The 21767-nt window shown below is 38.3% G+C and overlaps 1 protein-coding gene across 1 annotated transcript in view; it reads right to left on the reverse strand.

Moving 5' to 3' along the window:
• Positions 1-5668: 5668 nt before the first annotated feature.
• Positions 5669-21767, reverse strand: part of DCHS2 (dachsous cadherin-related 2) — a 247311-nt gene continuing 231212 nt past the window's right edge. The window contains 4 exon segments of the mRNA XM_027597418.2: positions 5669-8677; positions 10790-10922; positions 11802-12088; positions 13913-14043. Coding sequence (XP_027453219.2) covers positions 6057-8677; positions 10790-10922; positions 11802-12088; positions 13913-14043 — 3172 coding nt within the window. The 3' untranslated portion in view covers positions 5669-6056.

Consider the following 21767-nt stretch of genomic DNA (forward strand, 5'->3'; position numbering starts at 1 on the left):
CCTCGCATTCAATTCATTATCAAGAGCTAGCAACACTACTTTCAATATATATCTTGACTCTGCTCACCTCCATTATAACACCCACACAGAGCTACAATCATCACTAGCTGAGATTACTGCAATAACCAATTAACTGGGGTACTCTGAGTGCACTAACCTTCTCCCATCCCTTGGTTTATCTTCTACAAAGTAGCTACTTACTCTTTAAAAATAAAAATCAGATAATAGGAACAAAATCTGAAGCCTTTTATCCCAGTCTACAAGGTCCTATAGGGTTTGAACTCTAGTTTCCTCCATGATCTCACTTCCTACTCTTCCTACTACTTTTCCTCCCACTAGGTTCTAGGCCATGCTGGCTTATACTTTCCCAAACACTCCACGTGGCTCTGACCTCAGAGCTTCCATACTTGCTGACACATGTAACTTCACTGCTTTCCCTTTGGATCTTTCCATGGCTCATTCACTTCATTCAACTCAAATAGCATCATATCAGAGACACCTCTCCAGAGCATTCAATCCAAACAGTACTGCTATATTCCCCTACTAGCTTGTCAATCTCGTCTTTGGTTTTCCCTATATCCTTCTTTAGTTTTCTCTATATCGTAACACTTAACATTACTTGAAAGCATATTTTTATTGTTATCTCCCTCAGTAAAATGTAAGCACTGTAAATACACTGGCTTTTTCTGTTCTGTTGATTCCTATATTCCCAGAGCTCAGATCCATACCTTGTACCCGAGAGGTACTAAGTAAATATTTGTTGATTAAATTTATGAAGCATTTCTCAGTTATTATTTCTTATAATATTAATTCTATAATTTCTTATAATTATTTCTTATAACTTGTTATAAAGCTTTCTATTATTAGGTGCTAAGTTCAAATTTAGTACTCTACCTTTGCTTTTATATTTAAAAAAGATCTTTCTCACTTTTATTCTGTGCTTTTCTTCCAGTTCTTATGATTTAATTTTAATTTTTACTCATTAATCTTAGTAGAATTAATTTTTGCTTATTGTATGAGGATAAATAACTTCATATTTACCTCCTACTTAGTATACGTTCATTAAATACCCTGTACTTGTTTAAAATATCACTTTTAGCACATACTAAGTATATGCACATATAGAATATCTTTCATAAACTCCTCATATTGTTTTTACTTTAAATTTTAATACATTTTGATTTAAACATTCTAGGCATTTCTACAGAACTGCAGTCTCTTTTCATACTGATAGAACTTGATTCTGCCAGCCATAGGGCAGCCATGGTTATCACAGGATCTGAAATTAAATGAAACCAATGTGTTTGGTCATGAATGTTGCTGCCTCAAACAATGTGTTTTTGAACGTCATCAATAACTTGTTTCCATTATGTCTAAAACTCACAAGAAATGTATGAATATTGTAAGGAAGGGAGAAAGAAAGAGAAAACAAATCAGATTACAGAAAAATTTCTAGTCACTTGATTTTATCTAAAATATTCTATAATATTTTGACAAGATCTTACAGTTACTTTCTTTCTGCCTTTTGACTGGCTAAATCACAGAACTATATTAGAATTCCCACCTAATAGGTTCAAGGCCTATGTATCACACCCTCACCTTACAGGCCCCCCGTGCCCATTCACATATGTGCTCATTCATTCTCAGAAACATCTGTATTTTATAATACAAGTGGAGACCAGGCCTTTGCCCTGAGGGTTTACTATCTAGCAACGAAATCCATGTATTTAGCTTTCTAACCAAAATAATGCTTTCTCATTCAAGAGATGCACTTGTGCATCTGTTATTTATTTGGTATGCTTTCTCCCTCTCTATTACTCACTTCACAGTTTTGGTTTAGCAAATATATTGGGTGAAATGAGGAAAATTATGTAGACCAAAACAGTAGGAAGTGCTAAATTGTCATCAAATAGCCAAGTTCTGAGTTTACAAATGAAAGGTATAGTCTGATACTCCAGCCACTTTGGGCTGGATCATACTAAGACTGTCATAATTTTGTTTCTAATAGACACATTTCTTTGATCTATGTGGAATCAAAATAATTTATACCACCAGAATTCAAATAAAATTCACAATATTTGAAAACTATCGACCATGCCTGTGTGTTAATCTGTGGTTTAAAAGTTGTATGAAATGTGATATTTTAATATAAATCACAGCTCTCAGGCAATCACTCATTTTTAAAAAGGATGAGCTACCAGAAAAAAAGACTAGGTATTAAAATTCTATATTCTGTCCCAACTGCTTTTTAAACTATCCATTGCTTGGAATATGTGTAAAGTCACCTACTAAAAATTGTGTCACTCTCAATGCCAAAGTTATGTGGAGTGAGCAGGTAAAGTAATCATTCCCAATTTTTTATTCTATAATACACGCGCACACACACACACACACACACACACACCCCAAAACCCCGAAACAAGAACCACAACAAATTCACCTTTTCATGGTAGAATGTATTCTAGGTCATTGTCATGTAGCTTTAGGTTCACAACTTGATAAACCTAAATTTTCAGATAATGAAGGGAGATACTTGAAAGGAACAGAAGGGAAGAAGGAGAAAAGAGATTACAAAAAAAAAAAAAAAATTCCTTGACAAGATGAACTTCTGAAGGACAAACGACTCAGTGACATCTTTACACTGAAAAATAGTTTTTGGTCCTGACCTTTTGCCTTTTTGCATCTCTCTACCTGTGCCCTAAATTATTGCTTTTCAGATTGACTCTTCTATTTCCCCTTTCAGCCTTCCTTCCTTCTCTCCCTCTACCTCAGTAATGGATGAAAACTACCTTCAGTGACTCATGCTAGATGCCCAGTCTTGGTCAAAGCCAAGCTTCTACAGCTTCACTGATCTTGGTATTCCTCTTGGACAGAATGATTTTCCATCCTAACTCTCTTCCAAACTATCCTCATCCTAAGGCTACGACCAGAAAGACGGCGCTCAAACAGAACATGCTGTGACGATAAACCCAATGCATTTATCCGTAATATCCTGCGAGAATCCAGCAACCAGATTCACTGCATGTACCTCACTGCTTTGAAGTGGATCATCATCTTAGATCCTTTCAATTATGTTTTGTGTTTTTTAGCTAAAGTTAAGGTATGTGTAAAATGGCAAAGCAATAGTTTTAAAATTAATAATTCATTTTCATCCCTCTAACTTGTGGAAAACACAGCAAGGTGGGTTCTGCGGCTGAGGGTGGAGGTGCTGAGAAGCACAGCTCCTGTCTCAAGTGGACAGCCATCCCAGACTAGGTATGTGTACGTGCAGGGAGCCAGTAATTTATAGGACATTTTAATATTCTTAAAGAACAGTTAAATGACCAAATCCCTAAAGATACAGCATTTTTCCCCCTTTCTTTGCCCAGGAATCTGTTTTGGAAGCCAATTCAATGATTACTACTAGGACATGGAATTTTGATATCCATTTGGTACTGATTTACACCAGTATTTTGAAGCTGCCAACAAGAAAGTCCAGAATTTCAGGCAGCCAAAATTCCACAAGAGACAACTGTCTTTTATTTTATAGCTTATGAATTTGGGGCTTAATATGATTTTCCACTAACAAGTTCTGTACCCCCTCCAGAGTGCTAAAGCCGGTGTGTAGATCAGCAAAGTAACACAGAACATATGAGGCAAGTTAATATTAAACTTGAAGGAAAACTATACAAATTAAATTGTTTACTCAGGAAAAAAGCACTGTAGTTGAAAGGGCCGACATAGGATTGATTGCAAACACTTAGCCAGTGTGTTCACATTTTCAGTTTTAACTCCACTAGCAGCAGTGTTTGGTGGTGGTGAGGCATTGGATACAGTATAATAAAGTCATCAATTAAAAATCCACCAGATATTATAAGGAAGAGCTCTAAATACCTCATGTCTTCTGTTTTTATTAAATGTCTAGAAAAAATGCAGAATTGTGTCTGGAATGGGTAACAAATCACAGGCCAATAACTCAGGGAAGAATTAGATGGATGACTCTTTTTTAAACATAAGTAAAATGAAGAACTTGTCTAATTAAAAACAACAAAATGTTTTTGGTTCCTAGTAATAAATCTGTTGCAAAACAAGACTTCCATATATAATTAGGAAAAAAAATTAGTACAGGTTTTCTTTTGTATGCTCAAAGTAATTTTTTGAAGGAAGTCAAAGAGAATAAATATTGGAACACTGAAATGATTAATTTTTTTAGAAAACCATGAAAACTTCTTCCCTGTATGCCATGAAGAAAAGGAGAGACATGCATCCATCTTTTAATATTTAAGTGTTCCATGACTAAATGACTTTCCCTAGAATTCTAGGCTCGTCCAAAAGCCTTCATGTTTCATATAATTTCTGATGCGGTTTTATACGCTTGTTCCCAATCTAAGAATCAGCAGATATATAATTAATAAAATCAGCATAGGAAGCCTTAGAATTATTTATCTACAAAAGCAGATATCAAACATGGCATCCTGCAATGTTTTCTAGTTAAGAGAAATTAGGTACCTCACATAATTTTACAGATGAGGCCTACTGAAAAAAATAAAGGAAATATCTCTACAGCAGAAGCTCACACTAACTAAAGAAAACCATATCAGATGCCTTCTAGACTTGACATTAGAATCCTAAACTCTTATCCCAAAGCCTGGCCATGTTGCCTACCATGGATGACTTCTGGACCATCAGCAGCATCATGCACTCTGCTTTTCTGGAAGGGATAAGAATCTTTGATGGATTCTCAGGCTCACCAGAGAGAAGGAGATAGCATTATATGTAAGCACCACACAACACCACTATATAGCTGAAACAGTAGCTATACAAAACAATTATTTTAACCACGTTGTCAAATTGCTCCATCTAATGACAGTTAAAACTAAAGGTGAGTATGAACAGATGGAAGAGAGAATTCTGACATCCATTCTTAACTTTTATAGTAGAAATATTTATATAAAAAATCTTCAATTAAAAATATAGTGCTAGGGGCACTTGGGTGGCTCAGTCAGTTAAGCATCTGACTCTTGAGCTCAGCTCAGGTCTTGATCTCAGGGTCGTGAGTTCAAGCCCTGCATTGGGCTCCATGCCCAGTGTGGAGCCTACTTAAAAAAAATATATATATAGTGCTAAATTACTCTATGAAATTTATTATTAGCTAATAACATAATTTTATCTAGGCAAACTTTTAAAAGTGAGGTTGAATGGATAAATTATTTCACACCCAAAGATACTGTATCTAGAAGAAAATAAAATGAAGAGTATCTACAAATTAATCTTTAAAATTTAATTTCTATACCTGTACCATGTTATAAGACAGAGCTTTGGAAAAAAAAAAAAGTCATCATTCTGTTTGTAAAGAAGGCCAAGCAAATATGTCTTGGGTGGCAGTCAACCATATACTTATTGCTTCTAACAATCCTTGGCCCTCTATCAAGACCATTTCTGGTTCACTTAATCAGGAATAATTTTCTTATTTGGCACAGTTATGACAAATTTCATTCTTAATTTCTCATTAGATGTCCAAAAGACACCATATTAAAATTCAAATTATGGCAAAACTCCCTAAATGTGGTATATGGGGAAAGGAGAGAAATACAACTCTAAACATACTAGATCTACAGAAAATGACTTCATTTTAACATTTAAATTTATTGTTCCCCATTTCCCCTCCCCATTATTTTCTGTCCTACATTCATTCCTTATTCAGTCTTAACTAATCTATTTTAAGTATAGCAGTGTAATCAGCAGTAATGTGACTGGACTGCACTATACTTATTTTCCATTTATTTTCATAGAAACATTTTGGCAGTCAGTCTAGTTCATGGTGTTCTTTGGAGATTTAGTCATACAGAAAACCAGGTATGACAGAATATACACTACTTTTATATACAAACTTGAGTCCTGAGAGCAAAACAGAAAGGTTAAAAGAGGGGATAACTTCTCATTAAGGCTGGAAGAAATTGGAGAAACTTAAATGAGGAGATTCTGCAAACCCTGACTGCATTTTAACCAATCTTGAAGAGCTAGCTTAAGAATGTCTTGTTCAACCGTTCATGACCGATGGTGACATCACAATCAGGTTATATCTGAACTTCATCTTCTGCTTTAAGTTCATGGCATGTACCACTCAGATGTGTTCCCGACGATTCCCCACGTGACGACCGTGGGGTCACAGCAGGGGTCTTTGCCGTCAGCAGGAAAAGAGATGGAGAAAAGCTGGGAGTCATGGCTTCAGGCAGAGAACTAAGATGGTAGGGAAGCGGGGAGTGTGGGTATTTGTGAAGCACTTGCCCCGGGGTTCTGGCTGGCATTCTTGGTGGAACTGCTTTAAGCCCGGGCTGGGCTACTGCGGTAATCAAAGGTGGTGGGAAAACCAAAGACTTCTCTTTAGGAATGCCAGATGTCTGTAAGTATTCGTCCTTTAGTTTTGCAATATCGTTAAATACCGAGGCGAGAGGTTGGAACTTGGGTTCCCAACTGAGGAGATAATCCCAGTGGTAGTTGCCTCTCACATCGTGATTAGAGGTTCTCTGGGTGGAAAGAGCCACGCACCTTGCTTCCTGATCCCCCGAAATAAAGACGGACTCTCTCCTGACATCAGCCTGGATGCTCCCTTTTGCCTCTCTCTTCTTTAGTGTCTGGGGTAACACATTATTTTGAGCATAGGTTGTGCCACAGCCTTCTTGATCTTCTTCCTCAAATGCATGGCTGGTTTCTGCTGTTTCAGCAGTGACCACCACATCGGTTTCTCCAGACAAGCAGGAGAGCTGGTCTGAGTCCCTTGGGATTCCAGAGTCCGGGACCCTGGACTCCTGGTCACTCAGAGCTGAGCCAGCATCCTTTCTGTAAGGATGCTCGTTTATCCTCTGGATTTCCTTATCTTCTGCAGTTTCTCCTTCCACAGAGCAGTGGCCACTGGAGTTTGAGTGCCTGTACAAATTCACAATGTCCTTCTCCATGATACTTATTAAGCTCAACCACTCAGGCAGGGAGTCCGCGGGCACCACCGCGTTATTGCCCTCGTTAGTTTTCTGGAAGGGCTTGAGCAGGCTCCCCTCTGTGGTCAGTCTCAAACTGATATCTAAGGTGGACGATGTTTTCTTGTCTTTGTAATTGTTGGCTGCGTCTTTTTGTTTATGTCTTAAAATCAGTACAATTAGAATGAAGATGAATATCAGAAACACTAAAAAGGAGACCGTAAGGCTGATTGAAAAGCTGCTGCCCGATACTCCTGAGTGTTGTCCTTCTGAGAAAGAAGACACGTTCACGAAAACAGTGCACAATGTAAACCTGGAGTCCGGTTTGGGGCTACGAGCAATGATTTTCATTTCAATGGTGTCTTGTTCACGGAACTGACTTCTTATTAGGGGAGGTGTTCTAGTCAAATAGATGTTTCCGTTCGTTTTATTCACTAAAAAGAAAGGAGATGGAGCGTCCAAAGAGTACAGAACAACCCCATCAATACCCGCGTCTGCGTCTGACGCTTCCACTCTGCCGATCAGCTGTCTCACTTTATTCTTCTCTGGGAGGTTGAAAAAATACTCCTCTTGAGTAAACATGGGTTCAAACTCATCTATCCCTTCAATATCCAGCCAAACCGTTAAAGTGGCTGTTGAGTCACCTTTGTCTTTTGCCTGCACTGTGAGGCAGTATTTATTGTCATTTTCATAGTCAAGGACTTGCTGAGTGTGAATATCCCCTGTTAAAGGGTCAATGAGGAAGGGGTCATGATCATGAGGCATCCCGTGAGTGACCGAACAGGGCGATAACACAGAATAGGTCAGTTCTCCATAAGGACCTGCGTCAAAATCCAGAGCATTTACGGAACATATGGTGGAGAAAACAGGCACATTTTCAGGAACAACACAATTTAAGCTCGAGAACATAAACTGAGGTGCATGGTCATTATCATCCAGGACATTGATAAGCACAACTGCAAACGAAAAATGCTTCTTTTCTTCATCTGAAGCTTGAACGGTTAAAGTGAATTTTGTCGTTTCTTCATAATCCAGAGGTTTAATCAAATAAAGAACTCCAGTTTTCTCTTCCAAGTGAAAATGCCCCATCTCATTTCCAGAGATGATGTGGTAGATGATTTCTGCATGCGAACCCACATCACGGTCATGTGCAGAGACCACAGTGATGTGACTCCCCAGAGAGGTACTTTCCTTGACATGGGCGTGGTATTTCAGACTGTTGAATTTAGGAGGATTATCATTGACATCCAGTACTTCTATTGCTACCGTGGCTGTGGAGCTCATGGGAGGGAAGCCATGGTCAGATGCCAGAATGACAAGCTTATGACTGTCAGCCGCTTCTCTATCTAGACTGTGAAGCAACACCAGGTAACCAACTTGCTTATAAGGATATTCTGAATGAATGAAACTAGTTTCCACATGGAAATTATTCTGTGAATTACCACTGATGATGGAATAATCAACATGTGTGTTTTCACGGGTCCAGTCATGGTCAATGGTTGAAAATGTGACAAGCGTGCCTCCAATTTGAGCATCTTCCCTCAAGCTGAGATTATAATATTCTACCGCAAACTCAGGAGCATAATTGTTCATATCTTGTATTTCTATCTCTACTAAGGTGAGAGCCCTCAGATCAGGAATTCCACCATCACTGGCTTCAACAAGAAACTGAACTCTTGATTTTTTGTCCAGAAGTAATACAGGATTGATAGTAAATATTGTGCCTGAAAAACAAGACATAGCATTTTAATGCTGTGAAATTAAATTTTCAGGATCCAGTTGTCAGCAAACATTTACCAAATATTTACTAATGGTTTAGTTATTTGCTAGGTTTGTTATTTAAGTTATAACCAAGAGTAAATCCAAATAGAAATTTTAAATTTTTATATATATGCTTTTGTAACACTTAAGATCCAGAAGTAATACTCCTGGTATTCACTCTATTAAATATATGAACCACTTGAAGATGATTTTGCCGAAAATGTCTCTTAAATTTATTTTTGTATAATAAGCTGCCCCATTATCTTTTTTCTTGAGAAAATGTATTCTTATTTGAAAAATCTATATCCCATTCTACTATCCATAGACACATGTATAGAGACATTCTAGTATAAAGATATTGATTCTGGAAATACTAGTTGACATTCACTCTAGTCAAATGAAGGTAGTATATATAATAATGCCGAGTTACAACTATTGATTATTTATGGAGGTGTTTTTCCTAAAGCTCTTCATTAATTCAGCAAGTGGATTTCCCTTAAACGAAATACATTTAATACATTTTATTTTTTTAATATAGAAATATGTAATTAGAGTCTCACCATGAACTAAACTGATCTGATAACATTTAATGTTTTTTAAAGATTTATTTATTTTCAGAGAGAGAGGGAGAAAGGGAGGGGGGAGGGGCAGAAGGGGAGAGAATCTCAAGCAGACTCCACACCGAGCAGAGAGCCCAATTTGGGCTTGATCTCACGACCCTGAGACTGTGACCTGAGCTGAAATCAAGAGTTGGACTCTTAACTGACTGCACCATCCAGGTACCCCTATTTAATGTCTTAAAAACATTCTAATCAATATCTCATTGCAAAGCTTGTTGATAACGCATGTCAAGCAAAGTGTTGCTAGGATTAAGTGTTCAGAGGGACCACCTCACACACTGTGACGTGCTGTGGCCAGGATAGCAGTTGATGTCATGTGAGCACTGTGCATCTCCAACACCCGGTCCCCCCACAAAAGAGCCAAATTTCTGACATGTTTATATCCATACAGTAGCATTCACCCACAGGCTGTGTGGCAACATGACCTACTTCTCCCTTTTGTAACACACCATGGGCCTCATACCAGTATTTTGTGATTAAATTCTTCCTTGGGGCAATCCTGAGGTCAATTTTTTTTTTTATTGAGATACAGTTAGCATATAACATCGTGTTAGTTTCAGGTGTACAACCTAACGATTTGATATCTGTATATATTGCAAAGTGATCCCCACAGTAAGTCTACTTACCATCTGTCATCCTGAGGTTCATTTTTAAATCAGCTCTCACTAATGAAATAATGCAACGGTGTGTAGAAATGGGGAACACATGGTGTAACACGTCCCAGGCCCTGTTCTTTTCCAGAGTGTGCTCTGCTAGGGACAGTGTTTTGCTAATCATAATATCATATCAAATTTAACTTTTACTATCTATGCATTGCTATGCTTTCTCTATACAATTCTTAACTGTTTTAATCTGAAATCACTTGCCTGAATGCATTTCATGACCACAAATGACTTGCTGTCTGATAAAAATATAAAGAGCCTTGGAAGGCATCAAATAAACTGGAATACCACAATAATTGTTCTCAGTAGAGATGCTCGAATAATTTTCCTTGTTCAGTTTTTTGTCCTTATTGAATGTATTATGCTATTACTGAACTTAATGTATTTGGCGTGGAAAAAAAGCTTCCACACTCTCATAACACGAAGTCCTCAGTACTAAATGAATCCCTTCGCTTTCATTTTAATGCTTGTTGAGGCCTGGGATAATTACTTAAATTGTCCTTGGTTGGACTGATGAGCTGGGTGTTTACTACATTGGGGTCTCTGAAGTTCTGCACATTTGCCAGCTTGTAATCAATTCCTTTTGCTTTCCAGCCATTGAGATGTTGGAGAAGAGAAATAACACCAGGATTTGCTACCACAACATTTGATGTGAAGAGAAATAAGAAGGGTGGCATCTATAATACCGGGGGGGTGAGGTGGAAACATTTTAGGAGCATTTGGAAAAGATTATTTCAGGCTTCTACACTGTAACTCAAACCTATGAACGCTAAAGCCACAATAAATAACTTACCATTCATTGGATCGATTGAAAATTCCTTAGAAGAGGAAAGGATTCTATAAGAAATGTTCTCATTGCTTTCTAGGTCCGTGGCTGCCACGGTCAGCACTGAGTACCCCACAGGCACGGATTCAGGAACAGTGACCTGAAGGAAAAAGAGAGAAATGAGCCTTGTGCTTACAGGCTGGAGATATTTTCATGAACAGGGCCAGAAAGTAAAATCATTGCATCCGTTTTGCTTATGGAAAACACACATAGTAATTTATAGAGTTAATATATTAAGAACATTATTTTGTTGTCCCAGAATTCAGAAAAACAAAATTAAAAAATTTCATTTAGTTTTGATTGCTTATTATGAAAAAAAGTCCTTCTAAATTATTTCTGCTTGGTAGAGGACAGTTAATAAAACCACTACTGTAGTATTACATACAGAAGATCATTACTTAGGTTAGCTTTCCTTCTGTGTTTATGTTTAAACCATGCATTTGCTACATTCAGAAGTCCTGAAGCCCATTTCCAAGTGCTTAGTTGAATGCTATTATTGTCCTTACTTCTATAAACATACACTAAGCTCTAAAAAAATAAAATTTCCACTTCACAGTTCTGTTCATGACTTGTTTCTGCAAAATGTTCATCAGTGTATTCCAAAAATATTCCTAGGAAAGAAAGAGTTTTCCCAAATTAAGTGCTGATAATCCAAACCACCATATCGTTTGGTACCTCCACAAATATTAGGCCAGTTCTGATTGTTACGAACAACTGGACTCCAGTCCCTACAAACTAAAAAAAAGAAAAAAAATGATGCTATACATCCATAAGAAACTGAATTGAATGAGCTCCTTAATTCCATATGTACACACCATAGCTTCCAGGATATTGAATATACAACCCTCAGCATCAACTAAGGCACTAAAACCTGTGGAAACTGTCTGCCTAAATCAGTCTGTCAACACTGGTAAGCTTACATTATTCCCTTTTCTTTTCCACTTTGGCTCTGTTTTCAGCATCTCCTTACATTATTTACCTGGTAAGAATCTTGAGAAAATACAGGTGGGTTATCATTGACGTCCACCACATGGACAATGAGCGTTCCCTCTGTTTCATGCACAGTATCCGAAATTTGGATGAACAGCTCATATTTGGTAGCTTCTTCAAAATCCAGTGTTTTCACTAGCACCACTGCTCCAGTATTCTGATCAATAGCAAACTTGATTCCAGGATTACTCTCTTTGGCGAAATTGAAGATGAAAGCTGGATTCAAATCCACATCATGAACTGATATCTGAGTCACAACTATACCAGGCAAAGAATCTGCAATAGTCATGACCAATGTCAGCCTCCATTAAAATTCATCCTTTGAAATACTTTTCTTTAATAGTTCAATCCAAACATTTTAACTTTAAGTCCAACATGATTTGCTGTTTCTTGGCATGATTTCTCATACAAAGCTCATTATGAGCCGAACAAAAACTCTGAAGAATTTATGAGCCCAATAAAGTGAAAATTTACCACTGAGTAGGGAATTGAGGAGGTAGAGTAAATTCGATTTTTATATTGCATTTTTTTTATCATATGCGTGCAACACAATTCCAGGACCAAGGAACATTCTCAGCCACGTATTTGTCTTACGTAGTTTCTGTATTAAAATCATATATTCATGGGTGATATGGGTGGGAAGAAAGTTCTTACTCAAAACAGTAATACAAAACATACAATTTTGAAACGTAAGCAAAATTTAAATGACAATATGTGTATATTAAGTTAGAAATACTTCGTTCCTTATACTTATTTTTGTAAAATTATTGCTTTCAGAGTGGCACATGCACTGCTTCCTTCTCTTAAAATCTGACTTTCAAAATTATCCAGACTATGGAAAGACAAAGTATACATCCTGCTAGTGATAAAAGCAAATCACTAATATTATTCACCCCCCAAAAAATCACAAAATATATGGCATGCTAAATGCCTAACACACTGCATCTGTTCTTTAGTCTAAACTTCATAAAAGGGACCTCGTTTTTAAGCTTACAAGTATGTTACAGGTAGAAAGAAGATGCCAAGATACTCAGAATAGTTTCCCTATATCTGAGACTCATGTAATTTTCATATTTCAGGCTTGAACATTCTGGGTGTGCATCAACCACTCCTTACCCTATTCAGTATATGTTTTGATTTTTGCCATTTGTTCTTGTGATGTGTTTATAATGGGCACATTGCTGCATTTTGATGCTAATGAACATGCTTAAGAATAGTACCTTCAGTAAAAACAAATGGAAGTATATCAAATGGGTGAGAGGCAGAACTGGAGAATTTTTTCTTTGTAGAATATTTTGCAGTGTTTGTAGGTATCCCTATACATCTACAAATATATCCCTCTGTGAGTGGTTATTTGTTTGGAAACTGAACATCCTAAAATGTTAGAAACATCTTGGGAGTAAGTTGGATACTAAGAGTGAAAGGAGAGAGGCAAGAGAGGGGCCAGCACTTTTTGCAATTTCAATGATAGAGTTGGGTTGGATTTACCAGTCCAGCTGCTGACCGTGGACAAACTTTGGGATTGCAGACTATGGAGTCATAGAACCCAGGGACCCAAACAATTGGGATTAATTAGCATATCATGTAAAATTTTGTATTTTCTACCTCTACCATTAACGTGGGTAAAATTTTTCTTGCAATGCTGACAGTGAGTTTGCACTAAAGGAAAGTGATGACTCTGTGCAACGAGAATCCCTTCACTTATCACTTGCCATTCGTATACTGCAAAGCCCAACAAAATTATCAGTCTAAGGACATTGCTTCTTCTCAGAGGAGCTCTAGAATGACCATCATAGTCAACAAAGTGTGCTTCTTCATGGAGCAGATTTTGGTTTTGAGAAATATGGGCACACACAAAAGCAGCTGTGTGGAATGGCAGGTTGAGCCTGGGGACTTAAAGGCAAATCCCAGCCTCAACATCTAATGTCTTTGACATTTGATATTTAACTTCTGGCCATCCATTTTCTGTTCTGTAAAATGAAGACAGAAGCTGTCCACGTTGCACAGTTCCTGAGGATTAGCACTCATACTGATTAGAATGCCTGGCTGGTAGATGAGATTACACAAGTGAAAACCATGATTCCAAATCAGCACACTTACTTTCTGCAATTTCTACTGCTTCAGAAGGGAGAAAAGCCGGGGCATTGTCATTTATATCAGTCACCTGAATCTTGATGACACTTGTACCAGAAAGCCTGGGCATCCCTTTATCTGTGGCTTGCACAATCAAGCTGGTTTGGAAAAGAATCAAGAAACGTAATCCATTATCCAGAGAATTAGAAAAACAACATAAATATCAGATATCCCATTGAAAACTTAAAAAATGAGCTGACTGGCTACTTTTATTTTCCCCCTAGCTTTTTCTAAACGGCATCATTTAAAAATTTATTTCATCAGAATGGTAGCCTGGGGGTGCCTGGGTGGCTCAGTCGGCTAAGCGGCTGCCTTTGGCTCAGGTCATGATCCCAGGGTCCTGGGATCAAGCCCCGTGTCAAACTCCCTACTCAACAGGGAGTCTGCTTCTCCCTCTGCTCCTTACCCCTGGCTTATGTGTGCACTCTCTCTCTCAAATAAATAAATAAAATCTTTAAAAAAAAAGAATGGTAGCCTGAAATTTATTTATTTTTGACTGGTTTAGAGCATCAAATCCAGCAAGCCACCAGGGATCATGTGACATTTACAAATGAGCCTTTTCTGGAGACAGACTGTAGAATTCAGTCCTTTCCTACCAAGGACAACCTAAAAAGTACAAACACCAATACATGTTCTTTGGGTAAGTAGACTGCCTCCACCCTACCATGCATGGCCTGGATATTACTACGTATTTCCATTTTGCTGTACCAACAAAGATAGAGCCACTAAGAGATTGCTTTGTACTGATATTTTTTTAGATCCAGATTCAAAGTCAATAGAAACTGTAGAATTAGGAGAGGATGCTGCATGATTAATACAGGTTCAAAAATGCATGATTGGCTAGAACTATAGAGTAGGGGGAAAGTCTATGATCCGAAAGAATTTATATGCAGTGATTTCATCTCTCTTAGATGATGGTACAACTAACTCCAGCAACTAAATTCAAAACCTTCTTAGTGCCTTCAACTTCTCCATTTCTGTCACCAATCTTCCAAAACCTAACTCATTGTGAGTCTTACAGATTTTACCTTCTCAATATCACTTGGATCAGTGTTCCCAACCATTTCAGTTCTGCCTTCAGAGCCTCAGGTAGGTTGATAACCTTCTTGCTTTTCCCAGGACTGAAGGGTTTCCTGGGACATGGGACTTTCAGGTTTTTTTTTTTTTTTTAATAAAACAAACAAACAAAAAAAACAGGACAGTCCCAGGCAAACCAGGACAAGTTGGTTTCTGTAGCCTCATCCCCTCATCATCTTGACCTGGAATGTTCCATCTTCATTATATTCTTTCCCATCTGGAGTACTTGTTTGTCCACCAATCTCCTTACTGCAAGTCTCATCTGCCCCTGTCGATCCCCCACACTGCCACTCAACTGCTCCATCCAACATCCTGAATTGAAAACCTGACTTCCCTATTGAAAACTTTTCCTTGGCTCTTCATGTCTACAAGAAGTAGTCCAGGCCTTGAGCACATACACATGACCTCCAATGACTTGGCTTCGGCCTGGAATTACTGTCCCTATACTACCCTCTTGATCTTCCAAAGCTCACATCTCCGGGAAGCTCTCCCTGACTTCTGGTCTGATTCAGATGCCCCTTTCTCAATCCCACAGCACCCTGTACATTCTTCTGACACAGCAGTCATCATCCTTTGTTCTTACTGATTATCTGCCTCTCCTGTAAGTTTAATGAGAGCAGGTGAGCTATGTATCTTACTTGATTTTTAAAAAATATATGTTGAGGGCTGGTTTCTCAAGATTTGTCTAAGATTATGAATGTATTGTATGACAGAGCCAGGATTCAAGCCCAGGTCTTGGCTGACTGGAAAGCCTGTGTCTACTGTCTGAGTTCCACTGTATATTTTCAACAAGGATATATATTACTGTGCATCTATCATGCCCTAATGTATAACCATTAGCTTTTCACTCTGCTCTAAACACTATGAATTCCAGGAGGGTAGTTGAGGAATGATGCAAGTTGTCCATCAGAAGATAATCTTTACCTCGAAATTGGTGTTAGTCTTAGCATGTGGTTGATACTACCCTTTAAGAAACTGAGTCTTGGAAGTTGACACATTTCTACTTTCTTTTTCCTTAGCTTACCTGATGAGTGGTCTATCTTTCTAATCTTACATTTTAAAATGATATAAAATAAGCATCAACTCTTTCTTGGCTTAAATCCCACTTTATAGCAAATGATCCCTGTTTATCTACTGTTTGTGGAGCACACAAGCTGCCTTCTATGCTATCAGAGCTGGGACATCAGTAAAATAACTACTTGAATTTCACACTTCTGGAGCTTAGGAATCATTCCATGTGGAAAGTTTGTTTTGTTAGCATGAACATAAGTCAGGTACATATGGAAATATTTTACTAAAAATAAACAAATCATAATGTTCTCTGCCTCTGTGGCCTACCCCTCCCCAGTGTCATACTAAAAGCTCAGCCAAGACATCACAGTTATGGCTCTGTCAATTCTTCAGCTATAGCTACAACCACCCTGATTTTTACAATGTTACAGTGTCATGGGTTCCATATAATGCCTAAGTCAACTTAAAAAAACATGAGAATCTTTGATACAGAGTAAAATGTACAATTCAGTTTCAAAATAAAAAGACGAGTAAACAGTTCCTCAATAGCTTGAAGAACAGATGGAAAATTATGAAGGCAGATCCACCAAGATTCTACACATAACTTCTGTGAGACCTCAAGTTTTCTATGATGGCTCCTTGGCAGTCTTTGTAAAACTATTGGTTGTAACCAGTCCAATTGGCTCCAGGTTTCAGAACGGCTGCCCTGATTATTACATCAGCAGAGATTATAAATGAAACTGACCAGATTTAGAACCAGCTCGTTCTAACTCAGAGCATATTTCTCCTATCCTACCAACCACAGGAAGCTTCTTTTATCACCTTAAACTTTAGATGGGACCTTGACCAGGCTGTATCCTTTCAGATTGCTTTAATGAATACTGGAGGTAGAAGGGAATTTTTCAAAACTCCCTCTCCACAGTATCTTAGATGTCTACCCAGAATTCCATGTTCTTCTGAAATTCTAAGTAAAACAAAAATACCAGCCAACGTCAGAAACACCTATGAAGAGAAGAGCTGTGACTTCTGGTTTTAACTACACAAGTGTTATCTCTTCTTCCTCCTGCGATTCTATGGTAATCATACCAAACGAATTTAGAATGAGGTATATGTCCATAAGGCTAACAGTAAAGTGGAGAAGATTTTGGTGGGTAGAGGTGGTGAGAAGTTTCAACAAATTTCTGGAAAATGCTAGCAGATTTGGGAGTGGTTACAGATAAGTGGGTAGCAGGAAACCACAGATTGAAATATATTTGGAGGGAGATAAGGATGAGTGGGGAACAGATTTGCCCCCACATAACCAATGACAGACACAAGACATGACAAGGGGTGGGGTGAGATATTGAGCTAAAAATAGCTTGACGATTATTTTAAACTCAAAACACAGAATAATTAAGTCCCCTTGCCCATTGCTCTTCACTCCCAGGTAAAAGAATGTCTGATTTTCATCTTCAGAGTAAATAAATTGAGGTCTGCCCCTGGAGAAATACTGTCATTTGTATGTCATCCTGCAGAGTAGTCAACTTCCTCTCTGGTTCATCTGAAAGCGAAGTGTGCTGGTTGATAAGCTCTGCCAGCCCACTCAGAGATTCTGATGACTTTGCTCTTGCCTCACTCAGAACCGAGGATCGTTAGTTACTTACAGAGAGTCTCCAACATGAAAAAGAGTGTAGAACAGATGAGGAGAAGAAATAAACCTGAAAGAAACAGAGATCTTGAAAGAACAAAAGAAAATATAAAAACAGTTTTAATTAATGTCTTTGGAGAGCTATCAGAAGGCAATGCAGGCATGAAATAAGAACAAGATGCTATGGAAAAGCAGAAAGATCAAGAAAGAGCTTGTGGAAATAAGAAATATGTATATAACATCTCCTTAAACTCCTTAAAATAAGGAACACTTCTAGTGGATTCTAATCCAAACACATTGTGAAACCCTTTCCTTTTATGGAGTCCAACCTCTCCCTGTGGTTTCCGTGACCATCTTTTCCAGATTCTGTTCCTTTTCTTCCCTGAATCTGTTCCGCTGGCTTCTATGTGTCTGCTTGATCCTCAAGTAGTGATAATCCCCCAAATTCTCATCTTGCGGATTTTCCCTAGGTAATTCCATTTTACATATTTTCCCTGGATGAACCTGAAATCTAAATCTTGGATGAAGACCTCTTTCCCAGGCTCCTGATCAGTATTTTAATCGCCTAAAGAATGTCTGAACTTTTGTTCTTGCACTAGTCCTTGAAACTCAAAATGCCCAGAAAAAATTCCAATCCCAATCTCCATTCCAACCCCAATTCCAATTCCTGCCTTTCCTATGAAGAAATTTCAGAATCACTTTCTATCTCTTTCCTTGTTGAAGAAATTCAACTGTTGACCATGTTCCTATGGATTCCATACTTGAATCAACTGTAAGTATGTTCCCTCCTACCATCCCCACTGCTTTATCCTTTATCATTAGCAGACCTTTCACAGCCATTGTCTAGCTTAACTAATCTGTCTGATGCTGGTCCTCCTCTGTTTTGCAATGTATCTGTTATCAGATGTCTTTTAAAAATAAAGATCTGTCCATGCACTGACTTGCTTAGCCTTCTATATGCCCTACCGAATCAAGTACAATTTCCATTATATGGGATATGAAGTCCCTCAAAACTTGCCTGGGATCTACCAGCCTCTTTTTTTTTTGTTGGTTTTGTTTTGTTTTTCAGATCATCGTGAGTTTGTTTCTAATTTTACTAAGGTATAATTGACGTACACCACTGTGTACATTTAAGGTGTATAACATAATGATTTGATATCCATCATTTCATACAGATACAAAAAAAGAGAAATGATTTTTTTCTTGTGATGAAAGCTCTTAAAATTACTCTTTTTAAAAGATTTTATTTATTTATTTGAGGAAGAGAGAGAGAGCATGAGCAGGGAGGGCAGAGGGAGAAGGAGAAGCAGACTCCCCGCTGAGCAGGGAGCCCGATGCGATGCGGGGCTCGATCCCAGGATCCTGAGATCATGACCTGAAGGCAGATGCTTAACCGACTGAGTCACCCAGGCACCCCTTAAAACTACTCTCTTATCAGCTCTCAACTATACCACACAGCGGTGTTAACGATGTCATCATGTTGTAGATCACATCCCCAGTATTTATCTTGTAACTGAAACTTTGTACTTTTGGCCACATTCCTCCGATTCCTGCACATCCCAACCTCTTTTTCATTACCCCACATGCAGGTTCTTCTCAGGTGCACTGGACCACTTGTTACTTCCAAACATACCTTATAAACACTTTTGCATATCCATGACTTTCCTGCTTTTGGCCTGAAAGTCTTTTATTCTTTTCATGGAGAGTCAACAGAATGGGGTTGCAATCCCAGCTCTGCTATATGAGTCATGTATTTTGGAAAAGATAATGAACATCTCAGCCAACTTCCTACCTTGTAAAAAATACTTGTTTCTCAGTACTTCTCTCACGGTCATAATGAGCTCTCAGTGGAGAGTATGAGTTTAGCGTTGCTCTTGGCAATAACTGCTCTTTGAACTTGAATATTTATGCTACAGAAATTGAATATTTAAACCTTTAAATTAATTCTTATTTGCCTAAAGTTTTTCTTCCCTGTTTCATGTTTCGTAAAGACACAGGTATGCACTTTGCAGATGCATTCACATGATACAATAGAAAGCCCTACTAGGACCTCTCATATGGGCAGGAATCCCATCAGTTCTGCCATTTACTAGCTGTGTATTCTTGGCAAACAACTGTATTCTCTGAACTTTAATTTCCTCTTTCTGTAAATCTTAATCTGTTATGAGAATTTGACATATAAATCAGCTCTATAAATGACAACTATTGTGATTATTAATATGCCGCCTGCCATGGGTTATAATGGCGCTTGATTTTTGAGTTCCCTAAAAACAAGAACACTTGCATGTGTCTTTACATCCTCAACCTCACGCTTAGTAAATAGTTTTTACCATTCAGAAATGCCAGTCAGATAGAACTTAAGGTCAATTTTAGAGTTGGTCATCACCTCTCCACTGAGTTTTCTTACATGGGGCTTTAAAATGAGGCCTAAAGATTATTTAATTTTTATTTATAGTATATTGACTATAATCAGAACTGAGAATATCTTTTCCTCCCTCATTTTCTATTGTAAAAAAGAGGGTTAGAATTGGGAATATTTTCTTCAATTGGACAAAATAGCAACTTCAAACGTAAAGTTAAAAGCAGAACAATACCATTTCCAAAGCATCCACTAAGGATGTAGCAGACTAGGCGACAAGCATTCTGAATTCCCGCTACTTGAAATATCAGGGAAAGCCCTAAAGAAGAAGAGAAGCCACAAGGGAGTGGATGGAGGGAAGAACCTGAATAGGCAGGAGGTTTAAAATATTTCCTCGCCTTGGTGATGGTGGAGACTGTGAGTGTGAGTGTGTGTGTGTGTGTGTGTGTGTGTGTGTGTGTATGTGTGGTTGTCTCTGTCTCTCTCTGTGGCAGTGTGTGTAGAGTTAAAATTCTCTCCGCTCCTGCTTTTCTTCTTCATGGGGAATTGGAGAGGGGCACTTTTCAATATTGGGACCAATTTAGATGTTTGGAACATTGAAACAATGACGCAAATAGGAAAAAGCTTAAAGGAGTCCAGTTTAATTACTAATTAGGCTCCATTGAGTAAGAAGAACATTAGGACAGAAAGTCATTACAACCCGGAAGTGCTTAGTTCCTGGAACACAGCAGACCTTCGGTAATCTCTGAATTTGTAATCACTCAGGTGCCACTAGGCTGAGGACTGACCTGTAGTCATCTACAGAGAGAGAAAATTGGCTTTATGCTTAAGATGGCTGTAGAAACCATGTAGCCGCAATGGGTTTTAACATATTTAGACAGCCGGTTTTAATATGTTTATACAATAAGCATCATAACAATTGATTACATTAAAATATTACTGAAAAAATCTTACTCGTTAATACAGGGTAAGGTCTTAAACTTTTAAAATGCTCTTGAAGTAATATTTTGAAATATATTAAACAAAAAAGAATGAAACAATCACCATTTTAGAGCCGGGAAGGTTTTCAGAGGTCAATTAATCCAGTCCAGTTAATTAATAACAGATCCATTGTAATTGGCTCTTGCCGCTCAGCCACATGCATCTACTGCCCTTTCCTCATTAAAAGCGAAAGCAGTCTGGCCTAAAAGAACACCAGCACTCAGGTCTCTCATCTGCCTGCTTCTTCCCCATGTAGAAGGTGGGCTCTGTAGCTTGCACGGTGGAAACAAGGTGAGTCAACATCAGAACACTTGGGCCTGAGCCTCTGCTGGATCACTAACTGGCTCCGTGGCCCCGCAAGCCACCGCGTGTTGGTTGTCTCAGAGTGGATGAGAGAACACCTAACTCGGCTTCCTCGGGGGGTGACCGGAAGGATTAAAGGAACCACTGTATGTACAAGGCCTTTTGGAAGAACATACAAAAATATGACACAAATATACTAAAATGCATAATGAGAAAGCCAAGCCTCTGACCCCAGTTTCCCCCGCGACCACTTCTCCAGAGATAGACAAGGTTAAGTTTCTTAGGTTTTCTTCCTGAAGGCATCCCGGTATATGGGTGTGCTGTGACTCCAACAGGCCTACAGAATAAACCTTTGTTATTTCCCCCACTCACCCATATAGCTAGGGCTCTCTCTTCAGTGGCACTCACACAGAAACCACCTTCTCTTGTCAAAGAGTAGAATTCCATGGAAGGCTAGGCTACCA

Source organism: Zalophus californianus, chromosome 2 (assembly GCF_009762305.2).
Source record: "Zalophus californianus isolate mZalCal1 chromosome 2, mZalCal1.pri.v2, whole genome shotgun sequence".
NCBI classification, from domain to species: domain Eukaryota; kingdom Metazoa; phylum Chordata; class Mammalia; order Carnivora; family Otariidae; genus Zalophus; species Zalophus californianus.